Source organism: Eleutherodactylus coqui, chromosome 2 (assembly GCF_035609145.1).
Source record: "Eleutherodactylus coqui strain aEleCoq1 chromosome 2, aEleCoq1.hap1, whole genome shotgun sequence".
NCBI classification, from domain to species: Eukaryota; Metazoa; Chordata; class Amphibia; order Anura; family Eleutherodactylidae; genus Eleutherodactylus; species Eleutherodactylus coqui.
The window spans coordinates 273,794,907-273,812,008 of record NC_089838.1 but is presented as its reverse complement, the minus strand read 5'-3'; the positions used below and the strand labels follow the sequence as shown (position 1 = coordinate 273,812,008).

General features: G+C 41.5%; 1 protein-coding gene across 1 annotated transcript in view; it reads left to right on the top strand.

Annotated features, from left to right (window-relative positions):
• SLC4A5 (solute carrier family 4 member 5) overlaps nt 1-17,102 on the top strand; it is a 111,126-nt gene that overhangs the window by 61,004 nt on the left and 33,020 nt on the right. The window contains exons 6-13 of the mRNA XM_066593015.1: nt 804-899; nt 2,508-2,563; nt 4,154-4,311; nt 5,969-6,056; nt 6,289-6,443; nt 7,299-7,442; nt 10,411-10,585; nt 14,455-14,588. Coding sequence (XP_066449112.1) covers nt 804-899; nt 2,508-2,563; nt 4,154-4,311; nt 5,969-6,056; nt 6,289-6,443; nt 7,299-7,442; nt 10,411-10,585; nt 14,455-14,588 — 1,006 coding nt within the window. The remainder of the gene's footprint in view (nt 1-803; nt 900-2,507; nt 2,564-4,153; nt 4,312-5,968; nt 6,057-6,288; nt 6,444-7,298; nt 7,443-10,410; nt 10,586-14,454; nt 14,589-17,102) is intronic.

Genomic DNA, 17,102 nt, shown 5'->3' with positions numbered 1-17,102 from the left:
GATCCAGAAAAGGGGGAAGCCAATTAGTGTTTGGTGGTAGGCGCACGCTAAATAAGTGCTCACCTCCCTGCAAAGTTCTTGGCTAGTCGTTGGAAGACCAAGATTACCTGTTTACACCAGACGATAATTAATCAACCAGCGACTATTTTTAGGTGAGCTGAAACAAAGCGACTAGTGAATAAATTCTCACTTGTCACCCAGTTGGTGGCGTGTTTAAACGGAACTATTGCTTACATTTGTACTATTTAACGACTATTCGGATGATAGTTATCCTATGTCCTAAGTCAGCAAAAAAATAACCTGATGGACTATATACTGATCTCTGCTCTGTAGTCCAACTGTAGGTTGCAATCTACTATTTGACCTCTATAGTTCTAGTTAGTGGAGAGATTCCATTGATACCCATAGCATGGTACCAGGGCAAATTGTATAACTTATAAGAAAGTTAGTTTTCCAGTTCTTGATAGAATTTGTAGAAATACGGACTTTCACAAGTTTATTTGAGAAGCTACAAAAACTGTAAGTAAGATTATAGAAGAACTTATTTCTGCTTATGTTTCTGGGACGTAGCTAAGGTGAGGCCGGTGCAGCCCTTTTTGTTGAGTGCCAGAGGAGGCACAAACTAGGCACTCTGCCTTGGCCAAGGTAATTAGATACAAGATTACGACAGCAAACTGAATCTGCTCTGAGTGACGTTACGGAGTTATGTGTAGAGTTTTTATGATTCTCATTAAGAATATATATTAGAACAACTATAGACAATGTCACAGGTTAACATTGTATCATTTTTGTATCTCTTGTAGATCGAATTCCTGTCCCAAATGTTCCTGCCGGTAATCACCTCCATCGCTCTACAGAAGATTTGAGAATGAGACAGAACGCTAGCTATGGAAGGCTGCGTAGGTCTCCCCTTCTATGTTATTTATGTATGTAATGTATGCGGTAATGTACCGGATAGAGCACATTTTAAACAACTTAGGAGTTGTGAAAGCTCGTTGCTAAATGAAATGTAATGAAACACAACATGCCTTTATCACTTTCAGCACGGATTGGATTAACCCTTATGATCAATGTTTTCACCTACAGGCACCCATACAGATCAAAATCTATCTAATTGCCAAGTTGGGCAGGACCGGTCAACCATCTGGCTTGTATGGGGGCCACCTGACTCTTCCGCTACAGCAAATGTCTGAGGAAAGAACATCAGAAATGTTGGATTTCAACATGCCCAATGTTTTTGCGGGAGATAAGCCACTACCAGAAAGAAGTCTGGCAGCAGCTTATACCCCTCTCCCTATAATAAACACATGTATGGGTAGGAGCAAGAGTTATTTAAAGTATATGGGCAGCTTAAATATTAAATTTGTATCTCTAACTTTACATTTTGTTATTTGTTATATTTTCTTTGAATACGTTTTCTTGCATCCACTTGTTGGATATAATTTACACTCAATGAACTCTTATAGTACGTATGGAAGTGCCATTGTTTACGCCACTGCTTCTTTGAGGTGTTGGTGAGATGCAATTTTGATAGAAGTGGTCATATAACACACAGATTTTTCTATGCTTGCACCAATAATGACAGCCTTGTATCACCAAGATCTGGCTGGTGAGGCCCCAGTCGGAAAAGATTAAGAAGCTCTGATCAGCCTTGCATGTTGATCCAGTATGGTTGTCATTTAAGATGAAGGGGTCATTCTTTTTCCTTCTTAGGTCAGATTGGCTCATGCCTTATGGTTTTTCTTTGCCCAAAGTTTTAAGATTTAAAGGTCGTCCGTCACCATATCTTGTTGGTGATAAACAGTAGTAACATAAGATGTGGGCCTTGAAGAAGATTATAAGGACCACGCATGCACGTGACATCATCGATGACGTTACCTACAAAGAGTAAGTCACTGCACATGCACTGGATCTTTCTCAACAGCACATGTGCAAAGGGCTTGAGGCGAAACTTGTCTCTAGTGGACAGAGCTTGAGACGTCAATTAAGACCTAAGAGGGTTTGTTTAAATGACAAAGTTAGAAGAGAGCCCTGACCAGAGTGGGAGGTGGACCCACTGGCGTAACTATAGGGGATGCAGGGGATGTGGTTGCACCCAGGCCCAGGAGCCTTAGGGGGCCCATAACGCCTCTCTTCTCCATATAGGGAGCCTAGTACTATGAATAAAGCATTATAGTTGGGGGCCCTATTACAGGTTTTGCATTGGGGCCCAGGAGCTTCAAGTTACACTGCTGGGTGGACCTCCTATAGGATTGTCCACCTTGTATTTGCCTACAGCACAGGAAGCGTTTCAAATGTCATATTTTTGAAGGTAGTTTTAAAATCATCTTCAAGACCCACATATTACATTACCAATGTTTATCATTGAGAAGATGTGGTGGCACGCATCCTTTACCCGTCAACCTTCCCTGTAAAAAAAAAAAAAAATCAATTAGTCAATTTGTGAAGCTGAAATGTGAGAACTAGGTGGTATCTCGGGTTCTTATTTATGTGTTCTTACTCCCTAGGTCATGCACAGAGCAGGAGTATGAATGATATCACTGAGGCCCCAAGCACTGATCAGGTTTGAACCACCGCTTGTTCTTTACTCAGTACAAACTTGTGCAAAGGAAGACAACAGATGGTACTAGATGTTTTGAACACCACACACTGTAACAGTCCGCTATATTTTGTAACTGTATTCTTCTTGCATTTTAAAGCCATGCTTCAAATGTACTTGAGTTTTCAAAAAGTTTTTCAAAGCAGTCCAGGTCCGCTGCTTTGCTGCTGTTTGCACCTAGTTTGAACTGTATCAGTTCCATTTTCCACTTAGATGCTCCTATTTTTCTGCTGTTATGCGTTTTGCAATCCACTTTAACCCTTTCCAATCCCCTGTTTGACCTCTGAAGACATTATGATTTAAGGCTGTACAGCTCCGATGTTGGAAGACGTCCGTCGGGGTTCTCTTACTGTATTTTGCCAGCCTCTCTGCTGTCAGAGCCTATCCAATGTGTCACCTCATGCAGTACTGGCTTTAGCCAGCATATAGCGCCGTTGTATAAGAGCAGAAAAAGAGTAAGCCCCCTAGGAAAACCAGGATACAAATTGGATTGGAAAGGGTTAAGGTGTGGGGGTGGTGTCCTATGCAGCCATTTTGCCAGTACTGTACTTGTTGGGACTTCCCATGCTGCCTTGTATAGTCCTGCTCCAATCAGCTGCAATGCTCACTCTCTACTGCATGCAGCAACTAGCAGTGTACCCATTTCCCTGTTACTAGGGAAGTCAAATGCCTAATAACAGGCAGTTGATTGCAAAAATGCTGCAAGGAAGAATCCTAGTGGCAGCCACTTTTACCTTGATTTTCAGTGGTAAAACGAAGGAAAATGAATGCAAGTACATTACAATTTTAATGATACATGCACAGGCTGTTAGAAGAGCAGGCGTTGTGTGAAAAGTTAGTACCCATTTAAAGGGCTTCTCTGCTTTGAACCTATTTGTTAGAAGGGTCCCTTGAAAATGAGCTGTTCATAAAGTGTGCCCCTCCAGGAAACTCAACGATCTGCTGTAATCCGTAGGGAGACCGGACAATAAGTGTTCAATTTCCCTGCAGCACCAGTACAGGGGAAATGAAGCATTATACAATGCGAACTGGGTTGTCTGTAAAAGGGCTTGTTCACATCAGCAGAAGGAGTTTCTCTTTTCCTGCTCCAATTGAGAAGCAGGCAAATATCACCCCCGTGCTAAACGGGTCTGTATAATGACAAAACCGAACTGCACTGAATGGACCTCATTGATATAATAGGATCTGTTCATTCGCCAGCTGGCATTTACAATACAAAGTAGCACAGCATGCTGCGCTATTTCATCCTGGTTATTAGTGGAAATCATTAATAGAGTTTATGAATGGAACCTGCAATGCTGATGAGAATGAACCCTAAAATAGTACAGGATTTCCAGAGCAAGAGACACTCTTTATTACTATTTTGAAAATCCGCAGCATGCTTGTTTTTTCCACAGGGATTTTTTTAGTACATTTATATTCGATATTTGGATTTTGAAAATTGTACTGCAATTAGCTGCAGATTTTCTATGCAGAATCTACACTACAAATCTTCAGCACCTGACCTCTACAGCGCCTGATAAAAATGTACTTTGTCCCTCTTTGTTCTTTCAGCTGAGGAATAAGTTTATGAAAAAAATTCCCAGGGATGCAGAAGCTTCTAATGTTTTTGTGGGAGAAGTCGACTTCTTAGACAAACCTTTTGTAGCATTTGTACGACTGGTCCAATCCTTAATGCTCGGCGGTGTCACAGAGGTCCCAGTGCCCACCAGGTGATGACTGCGTTGATTTTATCTTATATTTCTCACAAAATACTAATCTAATGCTATATTCCAGTTGTCGAGACCTACACACTATGAGAGGAAGACCCAACTAGCAGACAGCCCCATGCAGGGACATGGAGCAATAGGTTATTTCCACAAAAAGGTTGGCCACTTGCTAATTACAGTTGGCATATGCATGAAAATGGAAACATGACATCACGTACTTTGGCTCACAATTCCCAGTCATTGTTACAAGGCTTGTTAAAAAGTCTGACATTGACTTGCAGGAATGCTGCCTTCCAATAGGTGATGCTATATAGGTATTATTCCATCTTCCCATTTGCATATTTCCCAGAGGAGCATGGATGTCCTCCATAAGGAGAAACGATATCTTTCCTACCCATCACTTCCTCTTAACATGTGGGGACTCGGGATCTGGACAGGGCAGCATGTAAACAATTGTTGCGCAGGGTGCTAGTCAAGGTTAGTATCACATGACTGCCACATCAGTGTCCTCTGCCTGCATATGTATGGGCATCTACAAGTGCTGTTCATGTAATAGTTTGTATATGGCTGCGTATGTTCTTCGGTAAGCAATTTTCAGCCATAAATCAGCATCCGATGATGCTTGTTGCAATTTTATTTTTACATTGTTCAATCTGCGTGTGTCCGTGCCGAAAATGTTCATGGAAATTGAACTATTGATTACTGTAAACTAGGAACATAAAAAATAGACATGTGAATTCATTTCAATGCAGCCATGAAAGGCACATGTTCATGAGGTCTTATTCCACCTAACATTGTGCATTGGCGGTTTGCATAAAGGAAGTCTATATAATAGTTTATTACAGAATGCACAGGGCCTCAAACCATTATAAATAATTTACAAATATTTGAAGTCATGTCATATATGGGAACATTTCACGGTGATTCGCACTCTCATGTATCAGGTTTGTGAGAAGAACAATCAGTATTGTGAAAAATGGAAGAAACAGAATGCAATATCCCAAAAGTGTGGATCTATTTTTACAAGAGCCTGAAGTTGAGCGCTCAGTATTTTGCTTTTTTGTGTACTGTTTCTCCTGCAGAATGTGACACAGTATATTTGTTGAAAATAATAAATATGTCAAAACTGGATGAAATTCTTCTTTTTCCTTCTTCACTTTTTCTGGCCTGATAAAGTTATTCAAAGTTTGGAAAAGTTTGTTTTTAAATTATATAAAGTTGTGGTAAACTTCTCTTAGGCCACTCTCACACAGGCGTTCTTCTTCCACGATTTACACACTATTTCAAATGCAGCAAAAAGCCTCCATTCATATCAATGGAGCCTCCCAGGTGAGCGTTTTAGCGCAGCGTTTTTTAGCATGAGCTAAATAAAATACTGCATGTTCTATTTTTTAACGCACTGCTTCCCCCATTAAAATGAATAGGATGCGTGAAAACGGAGTAAAAACGCGGTACTGTTACTGTGCAAAAATACACAGTATAAGCACAGGTAAATGCACACAAAAAGGCAGCTCTGTGCGTAGTAAAATGGCGAGTAAAATATCTAACATTTTTACAAACGCTTGTGTGAAAGTGGCCCTACTCTACAATAGGTGTGAACATAGGAAATATAGAGCCCATATCACTACTATCAACTATATTATTATTTCCTTCCCGTTAGGTTCCTGTTCATTCTATTGGGTCCAATGGGTAAAGTGAAATCCTACATTGAAATTGGCAGAGCAATTGCCACTCTGATGGTAGACGATGTAAGTGATCATTAGTCTATACTATAGTGCATAAGTGATTGCTATACAGTTTCTACATAAACTAGTACAGATAGTGCTTGTATAAAGTGTCCATTCCGATGTCATCATTTAGCATTGAGAAGCATTGGATTTCTAATGATAGTCATAGTAGCCTACTTGATTTATGAAGCCACAACTGACTCCACTGCAGGTTGAATGAGAATCTGTTACTCTACAATATAACTTGTTTTAGTTGTTCAGTGATGTCGCGTACAAAGCAAAAGATCGTGAGGATCTGATTGCAGGGATAGATGAGTTCTTGGATGAAGTTATTGTCCTTCCACCCGGAGAATGGGATCCTACTATCAGAATCGAGCCTCCAAAAAAGACCCCATCTGCAGATCAGAGGTAGGTATTGTGATAAGTTGGGAGTATTGAGCTCACAGGACCGTTGGGTGGCGGTAGAGCACAAATTCACGTCCAGGCAAAAACTTGAGTAAAAACTGGTATTGTAGCGTTGTTTGCAGGGAATCACAGGTTATCAAACGGCCTTCACAATGTTGTTACGCATTGCAGTGTACATGCATTAAACAACATTATTTCCAGTTATCTGGATCCTAACTCACGTAGGATTACGCTTCCTATCTGTCACATTGGCCTGGTGCCATAACAGAACACTATGTCCAGGGGCGAAACTATAGGGGATGTGGTTGCACCCGGGCCAGAAGCCTTAGGGGGATCATTAGGCCTCTCTTCTCCATATAGGGAGCCTATTACTATGAATAAACCATTTTATTTGGGGGACCTGTTACAGATTTTGCATTGCGGCCCAGAAGCTTCAAGTTATGCCTTTGACTATGACCATCCGTTCATACCTATCCAAGGTGTCAGTCAAGGTGCCGTCCACTCCAGTCAGATTCATGGCTCTCCTAGTTGCAGCAGGAGCTCCACATTAGCCAAGGCTTGCTCTTCAACTGCTTTCTGATGGACCTCTGAGGGTCGCAGAGCGGAGCAACCATGGAGGCTTTCTGTTCTGTTGCCAAACCCACCTAGGTGTTGGCTGATTAATTAATAACAGAAACCCCTTTTGTACTGGAGCTTTCCACACAAAACCTGTTCTCAAGTCCCCTAAAGGCCATATTTGGTACTGCATTCTTACAGTAGATACAAGGTACATAGAGCAATGAATATAAATACATTTGCCATTTGGTTCAAACCAAGCTTTTCACCAATGCTACATGATTTGTGAACTCATTTCTGCAGAAAATCAGTCTTCTCTGTGAACGAGGCAGGACAAATGAATGGATCAGCTGGAGGAGGAGGAGGTGGAAGTGGTGGAGGGGGAAGTGAAGATGGAGAGTTACCTGGTGCACATCAGGTCGGAGAAGAGCTTTCATGGACCGGCAGGTATGGATGGCATAAATGGATTTAAAATTGTTATCAATCCATAGTAAACTACTTTTTAACAGGTTGTCCGGAACATTAACTATTGATGACCTATCCTCAGTATAGGTCACTAATAACTGATTGGGGGGTCCAACACTCTAGTTTCCCACCTATCAGCTGATCACCAGGCCCATAGTTAATGTGGACAGCGCTGGAAGCAGATAGCACTGACAACACTGCAGAGGCTTGGTTTGATACTACAAACAAACCTTTCATTGAATTCAATAGGAGCTGTGCCCACAGTACCAAATTGGGCCGCTGCAATACAAAAAGTTCTATCTGCTCCCAGCACTTTCCAACAGTGCACCCAGTGATCAGCTAATCAACGGGGATCCCAAGTGGCTGACACCCCCTCCATATCAACTATTGATACCTATCTTAAGGCTAGGTCATCAATACTTAATGTCCCAGACAACCACTTCAAAGCAAATGTCTTAATAAATATTTGCAACCATCAGAGCTCTGATTTTTTCACACAGAGTTCCAAATTCCCTGCATAGACATACTTAGATGATTCACCACTGAGGGGACACTGAAGCTTAGTGAATTCTATTTCTATGCTGAATATGAAGGGGAGAATGTACCAAGATAGGTGTCTTAGGAGTGAAAATAGAGGCTCTGGCGTGTCAAAACTACTCCATTGACTTTTTTCCTTGGCTTCCCTCTGGGAGTAGGCTGCTATTTTGTTCCAATCCATTTCACATTCATTGGCTATGTGGGATAGACTTTAGGCTAAGTTTCCTTTACATTCGACTCATACACCGGCTGCACAGATCTTTCAAACTCCAAATTTTCTACCAGGTCTTTCTCCCTCACATTTTAGATGGTGGATCAATAAAGGTTAGGCGATTTCATAGATAGATGTCAAGACTCTTTCATTCTTTTACACTTTTTACAAATTGCTAGACTCAGAACCTTTCCATATTATCAAATAACGCATTTTATTAACAGCCTAAAGAATATGGTGTCGACATTGCACAAAGAGCTCCTTTCGAATCTATATGTTTAAGTTCAGCAGGTACGTCAGGTATTATTAATACCCTCTATAAAGCATTATCTATGCTGCCCGACAAATTACTATACATGATTAATTGGAAATCGGACATTGGGAATACAGTAGACTTAGAAGTTTGGGCATGTATGGCTCAAAATATAGCCCCACTCTCTATTAACCTTTTCCAATCCAATTCAGGGTTTCCTAAAAGGCTTTCTTTTTTTGCTATTATACAACAGTGCCATCTGCTGGCTAAAGCCAGTGTGTGCGCCAGAGAGGCTCCAACAGCGGAGTGGCTGGCAATGTAGATAAAGGGTTCCACAGCAGCACCTAATTTCAGGCAGGGTATGCCAATATTGGCAAAAACGTGTGCAGGTTCAAAAATTGGTGTTGGATCCAGTCCCCCAAACAAGAAGAAGTATGAACAACACAATTAGGTGCAATAATGAAAGTTTACATCCGCATGGATGTCACTTTATTTTTCATTGGCATAAAAAACAGGCGACGTTTCGACTGCAAGCTTGACAAAGACTGCGGCTGTGCAGTCGAAACGTCGCCTGTTTTTTATGCCAATGAAAAATAAAGTGACATCCATGCGGATGTAAACTTTCATTATTGCACCTAGTTGTGCTGTTCATACTTCTTCTTGAGCGGAGTGGCTAGCAATAGACGGTAAGAATACCCTGTGGGACGTCTTTTGACATTGGAGCTGTGCAAGCTTCAATCAGAATGTAGGAAGACGTCAGACAGTGGATTTGAAAGGGTTAATACATAATTGATGTAGGCTGGGTGTAAGGTCTTGTTGAGTTGGTATACGGTGCCCACGAGATTGTTCTGAATTTATCTAGAAGCTTTGCCACAAAGTTTTCAGGAATGTGGGCAGTTGGATATCATTTATGATGGTATTGTCCAAAAGTATGTAGATTCTGGATCTGTATCACTTAGTTAACTCTGTCACAAGCATTAATCTTTGAAAAGATCCTACACAGGCATTATTGAATGTGTCAATTCCGGCTACTCCCAAAAATACTAGGAGGTTGATGTGCTTTATTTTGTGGCTGCTGGAATAGCAACTGCATGACGTTGTAAATTGGGCTCTACACCTTTAGAATTAGTTAGAAACAAATTTGGCTGGATTATGGTCAGCGGCCAATTATCTAATATGCTGAATGACTCAATGCCCAAATTTAATGCAGTCTATTAACCTCGGCTTTCATATGCATTTTATGAAGTCTTGGCCCCCATCTTTGTTGTTGACACAGTGGTTCCTCCTCTTATACCTTATTTCCTTTGTCTGTCTTGTTGTGTCCCTTTTCTGTTGTTTGTCTAAGTCAGTGTTTCCCAACTCCAGTCCTCAGGGACCGCCAACAGGTCATGTTTTCAGGATTTCCTCAGTGTTGCACAGGTGATGTAATTATTGCCGGTCCTCAGACATTGCCACAGGTGTTCTTACTATAGGAGATCCTGAATACATGACCTGTTGGGGCTCCATGAGGACTGGAGTTGGGAAACACTGGTCTAAGTCATTGCCTGAATACTGCTAGTTATTTTCTCAAGGCCATGTTCATGGTTGGTCTTTGCCTTTTGTTACAAAAGATCTGTATTTTTATATGAAATATTATATTATTTCTTAAAAATAGTACTTCTTACATAATCTCTGATTGTATCAGTTATGACATGTGACTTGTTTTAAAAACGTTAATAAAAATTATTGAAAGTAAAAATAAATGATACATTTCATCAGCTAAGAATGCTGGAGACAAAGATTACCAGATGTGAAAAATGTGATGAATCTCTGTAAATCAAAGAAAGAACCAGCCAACATTTTTTGCATTTCTTACTACAAGGGAGACTCCTATAAAATGGTTCTATAAATACTATGAGGTCACATTTCTTGGTGTCCCCAGCTAATGGCAGCATCATTTTCACCCACAGATTCTGTGGAGGACTCTACCTGGATATTAAAAGGAAGCTACCATGGTTCCTGAGCGATTTCTATGAAGCCTTCCACATTCAGTCCATTTCCGCCATTCTTTTTATCTACCTCGGTTGTATAACGAATGCCATCACATTCGGTGGCTTGTTGGGTGATGCTACAGATAACTATCAGGTATGAACACATAGTCTGGCCTATATACAATATATGTAGTGGACCTGGTTCAATAGAATGCTGTTATAGGGTCCTTTTAGATGAGACAATTTGCGTTTGAATGAGCGAGTGACGTCATCGCTGGCTCGTTCGCTCTTGTTCAGCCTGTTTAGACAGGCAGATATATGGTTGGCTCTTTCTAACAAGAATCATTCAGAATGGTTCAGTCTTTCACATTCGCTGTATAAGTGAATGAGAACAATTGAATGAGTGCTGTTTAAACCGAACAGTCAGTAAACGAGCCAACGATGGTTTTTATGCTTACATAAAATGAACAGCAAACCAAAACTGAGCGATTGTCATTCAACGTTCAGTTGTTGGCTGCGTTTTGACCGAACGATTATCTTCTTTAGCTCGTTTGAACGATAATTTTTTCATCTAAAAGCACCTATAATGACCTTTAAAAGTCACATTCTTAATTATTACAAAGATTGCAATGCATTCTAACTTGGATTTTGCTGTTGAATTGGTTCTACTGAGTGGATGGGTAGAGCTGCAGCACCAGGGCAAGCTGCTGTGGAAGTGCAGTGCTTGCAGGAGTGTTATGGCCCCTTCATTGTGCTGATGTGTGAGAGTCCCAAAGGTCAGACACCCACTCTTGGTCTATATTAATGCTTGAGTGAAAAATGCAGGAAAAGTGTTGCCCGGGTTGTAATACACTAAGGTGACCAGATGTCCCAATTTAGCTGGGACAGCCCTGCTTTGGGACCCTTTGTCCCGCTTTTCCTGCTTTCGGGACACCAGGTCACCAGGAAGGTGATTAACAGCTGGGGTGCCTAAGCTCCCCAACTGGTAATCGCTTTGCGGCACCGCAGCCAGATGCACTGACATCATTGTGTGCATACGGGATCTTCCTCCCCTGATCTCTTCTCCTTAGTTCCGCAGGAGAAGAGGTCAGGGGAGGAGGTGCTGCTGCGGGCACCTACACTTCCGCCCACAGCAGCGCTGTGAAGAGGAGCGGCAGGGCTCGGAAGACCAGGAGGAGGGTTAGTATGTGGGTTTCAGGTGGGGTCTATTAGTACTGGAGCTACTGTGGGAGTCACTGTTACTACTGGGGTCAATATAGGGGCCAATATTAGTAATAGTGTCCCCTATATCAGCCCTAATAGCAATAGTATTAGAACTGAGGCTACTGTGGAGGGTCACTATTACTACTGAGGCTACTGTTGAGGTCACTATTACTACCGGCACCACTGTGGGAGTTACTATTACTACCGGCACCACTGTGGGGGTCACTATTACTGGTGCAGATTTTGACTGGAAATCAGCTGCATAACCACAGCTGATTTCATACTATGCAGCACTCCCCCTCAAATCCTCCATAGGCTACATGCTGTCAGCGCTACCCGGCTTCCAGTTCCCAGCACTGCTGGTCAGGTGAGGCCACTACAGCCCACTGCGAACCAGAAGACGGGGAGCGCTGACAGCGTGAAGCCTTCGGAGGAGGTGAGGGTAGCATAATATAAAATCAGCTGCATACCTGCAGCTGATTTCCAGTCAAAATCCACACCAATGTTTCAGATTTCAACTGTTTTTTGGATGCAGAAATGCTGCAGAATTTGTCTTGTCTTTTTTGAAATGGTCTTGTAGATTTTATAACAACGGAAGTAAAATCGTATGTTGTGATAAGCCCCGCCCCCTGGCCACACCCCTCTGTCCCGCTTTGACCCTGGGAAAATCTGGTCACCCTAGATACACGAATACTTGTATAATGACATAAATCAGTCTATAGCAAATGGAATCACAGACGAGAAAGCTACGGGATAGTTACATTTCATCTGCAATCCTCCCCCCTTAGCTTGGAACATCATAGTAGCAAATTACTAAATTACCATGCTACACATTGTGGCAACCACATTACAGCCAGAAAATGTGACTATTTGCTTGAAGCTGCATTTTGTTTCGGTGTAGTCAGTGAGAGAAGAGTGACATTCTAACAGCAGACAATATACAGATTGCTCTCACTCTCTAACATAGGACTTGGCACCATCTGGTGGATGATGAGGGAAAAGCAGGCCACCGCCAGGATATTTGCAGCGCTGCCAACAACTTCATACATGCCTGAACATCTCCAAGTGTCATCTTCAACATGCCTCATTGTAAATTACGGTTGCAATCAACATGACTCAGCCCACATTGCAAATGCAGTTTATTTGCCAAATTTACAAATGTTCAGCTGTTTGCAAAAAACAATCAAATAAGAACAATTTAAACAGCTCCACACAACTAATATAACGAGTGGTTTCTCCATATCAACACAAAATGCCACTCTTAACGACTACTGCAGTTTTAGCATTACTTAACAAACGTGAAATGCACAATAACTTTTAACCCCCTATGGCCGGTTTCACATCCGCATTGGCACCTCCAGCGGGACGTTCCACCGCAGATCTGGCTGAAAATACCATGCATGCTGTGCTTTTATAGTACAGGTTGTTATGGATGTGTCTATATCAATTATGTGCAATTAATTTAGTTCTTTTTAATTTTTAAATATTTAAAGCCTTGTGTAAGAGGGAAAAAGTGTTTAAATGTTCTTTTCTGTAAAAACATTTACATGCCATGGTCAACAATGACCGCAGTATCTGTGGGGTTAAGGCCTCATGCACACTGCAGGTCCGGATTTCGGCTGCAGAATCCCGCATGGAATCCAGCCCTGACCATGGCGGGTGACCCTGTGTACCTGTTGTCTTCTTCACCGGCATCCACACGGACCTGTCTTCTTCTGGCTTCTCTGTACTGCGGAGAGTCCGCACGGCTCGCTCACCGTTAGACATACGCAGTACAGATTTTTTTTTCTTCTTTTACAGCGGAATACGCAGCCCATCCGCAATGTTAATTGTGGACAGGCTGCGGGGTCGATGGCTTCCATTGACTTCAATGGAGGCCGTCCGTGTGGGAACCACAGGAAAATAGATCATTCTGCGATTTTTCACAGGAAAATAAAGAAAATCCAGCGTTGGGTTAAAGGTTTTCAGTCTTTATTAGATGATCCAGACAGACATAGAGGAACAAAATGACATGTGCCATGTTGCATATTTCAGCCAAGCATGTTGCCCTTAATAATAGAACATTTTTCATCCGCGAGCGGAAACCGGAATTGGTTTCCACTTGTGTACATGAAGAATCATTTGCTGCGGAACCTGGAGGCACCAGCCCTGGATTCAGCAGCAAAAACCTGCCCTTGTGTGTGAAGCCTGAAAGATGTAGAGGATTGATTAGATAAGCAAGTCCTCGTGATTTCACTGCTTTCTGGGGGAAAAAAGACACCCATATGTGACAATCAGAGAGTAAATATGATCTCTGATTCATCAGGTATGATAACAAGAACACAAATTCATGTCACCCTCTGCTGGACAGAGAGATATACAGGAGAATCACAGATCTCTGCTGCCTCCTGCCCCCCCCCCCCCCTCTACACACAGTGACTAAAAAGTAATTGCTATAACTTCAGTATTCCTGACCATTTTTTAAACAGTTATAGCACTAAGAAGCTTCAAAATGCCATCAAAAGCATGTCAGTAGCCCTGACAGAACTGGAACTACAGCCATTAAAGATAGAACGAGCTCTGCTCATCCAAAACTGTAATGTCCTTTTTCTGTAGAACGAACGGCGCTCATCCTAAACTGGAGGGGTGGGGTTAAACTATTTTAACTTTGCATGTGAATGTTTTGATGCAACAGCAAACATACAGGCTCATTACTGAAATAAAAAGATCAGATATTAACGAATTGTATCTTTTATTTAAAGGGACATGACATCACCTCACTTTTTCTCCTATGAATTAAAAGGGTTTTTCGGTAATTTATATTGCGTTTTCTTCTTTCAGGGTGTGATGGAGAGCTTTCTTGGTACAGCAATGACGGGCTCCGTGTTTTGTCTCTTTGCTGGACAACCTCTGATCATTTTAAGTAGCACCGGACCCATTCTCATCTTTGAAAAGCTCCTGTTTGATTTTAGCAAGTATGTATGAACACTGCTAATGACCATGCTGTGTGCCGACTATGACTATAAATCATTTGTCCTCCAGCCACACACCAATCTACTGAATTCTTTTAGGTGATGCACATTTCATATTTGATGACGCTGCTCATCCGAATACTATTGATGATGTTGAGGAATATCTTGTAATTCTTTTCTTACATGGAAAAAAATAATGAACAGGCAACTAAACTAATACATGGAATAGGCGGACTACAATACACAGAGGGTATCAAAATTGGGATTATTTAGTTTAGAAAAAAGACGGCTGAGGGGGCCACCTAATAACTATGTATAAATATATCAGGGGACAATACAGAGATCTTTCCAATCATTTACTTATACCCAGGACTGTCGCTGTAACAAGGGGGCGCCCTCTACATCTAGAGGAAAGAAGGTTTCTACACCGACATAGAAAGGGGTTCTTTACTGTAAGAGCAGTGAGACTATGGAACTCTCTGCTTGAGGACATGGCGATGGCAACCTTAATAAAAGGCTTGGACACCTTTCTTGAGTGTTACAATATTACATTCATAGTCACTAATTACTTCAGAAGGGTTGGTGATCCAGAGATTATTCTGATTGTTAAACTTGGTGTCGGGAAGAAATTCTGTTTTTCCTCTAAAATGGGGGAACAAAATTGGCTTCTACCTTGTTTTTTAGCCTTCTTCTGGATCAACATTGCAGGAAAATAGGCTGAACTGGATGGATGTATATCTTTTTTTCAGCCTTACAAAGTAAAGTTAATGTATATCACCACAAAATTACATATACCTAGAAATTCAGATTTCATGCAGTGTTCAAATAATACAATACTACAGTGCCCAGGTAAGGCCACATTCAGACAGTGTTTTAGACCTCATTCGGGAATTCTGCCTCAGTGCTCCATTTAGATGGCCAGAGACTGCTATTAGTAAAACACAGACCAAAGCTACATACTTTCGTCTTCATTTTAAAAACATTACCATTGCATTCCAGAATTTTGGCCATACAGAATAGTGTAGTCAATGAAAAAAGACTTCGGCAGCATCCAGGGTGCAAATTGATATCCAAAGTTTTATTCCCCCATCACAGAAAAACAGGCAACCTTTCGGCCATGTTGGCCTTTGACAAGCTTTGGAGCTTGACAAAGGCCAACATGGCCGAAACGTTGCCTGTTTTTCTGTGATGGGGGAATAAAACTTTGGATATCAATTTGCACCCTGGATGCTGCCGAAGTCTTTTTTCATTGCTACATGTGATTTTGGTGATAAGGATTCAATCACCTGTCTCTTTGGCTACTGCATAATCTATGCCCAACCCTTGGAGGAATATACAATTTGTGCTGCTGGCGACCTGCTTTCTCTGAATAGTGTAGTCAACGTTTCTGTAATTTGCCCTTATAATACTGCCAAACAACTGCCTAAATAACACTGTCCAGTCGACAAACTCGGGAATATGGCCGTTTCCTTTGCAGCTGCCCTTCCATAGGTTTGGGCACTAAATGTGGGATCAAGTGTGCAAATTCTGAATGCTCAGGCCATCAAGGCCAGTGGTGCCCACATCCCTAGTGATATTAAAAGTGCTCTTACAGCCAACCCTGATCTGGGATGCTCTTCTGATGGATTTTGCAGTTGTTTTGATACCTGAAGAATTAACATATAGTGAAACAGTTTATCACCAAGAAATGTCTTTCTTGTTAGTGGCCCTGTAAGGTTAACAACTGTTTTTTCACTGCAGAGCTACTCTTTTGTTAGGGTTAGGATCCTGCAAACAACACCACAGATCTCGGCTTGCCCAATCCCTTGTAAGTGTGGTTTGAAGAGTAGAGGAAGATTTGGTTAAACCAGTCAAGCCTAAGTAGTGAAATGTGACCACAACATGCGGATGTCATAGTATACTATCAACAGCCACAACATATAATATCATTGGCATAGAAGAATAGAATTTTTTATAAAGATGATGAACTATGGATATAATGTTGTGTTTTTCAACGACTGTCTATGTTTAAATCATTTTGCGCAGATGTACCATGGCTGAATTTGTTATTTAGCCCTATGTGTCCTGTTAATTTCAGCTTTCTATATGGCTATTAGTAAACTAATTTTTTTTTCAAGTAAGCAGATAAAGAAAACCATTCAACGACTACTTCATCTCTGCTACCTCTATACTGGGATATAATTCCTATATCTGTTATCATAGCCTCCCTAATCTGGCTCCAATCTACCTGTATTAAGGTTAATCACATCAAAACCTAATACAGTATATTTATTAGTAGGCTTAAAGGGCCCTCTGGTTTTACATAGTAACATAGTTCGTAAGGCTGAATGAAGACAATGTCCATCTAGTCCAGCCTGTTAGCCTCCTGTTTTGTTGATCCAGAGGAAGGCAAAAAAAACCAAGAGCAGAAGCCAATTAGCCCTTTCGGGGAAAAAATTCCTTCCCGACTCCCTAATGGCAATCAGACTAATCCCTAGATCAACCCCTAATAGTTCCTACCTGTCTGTATATCCGGAT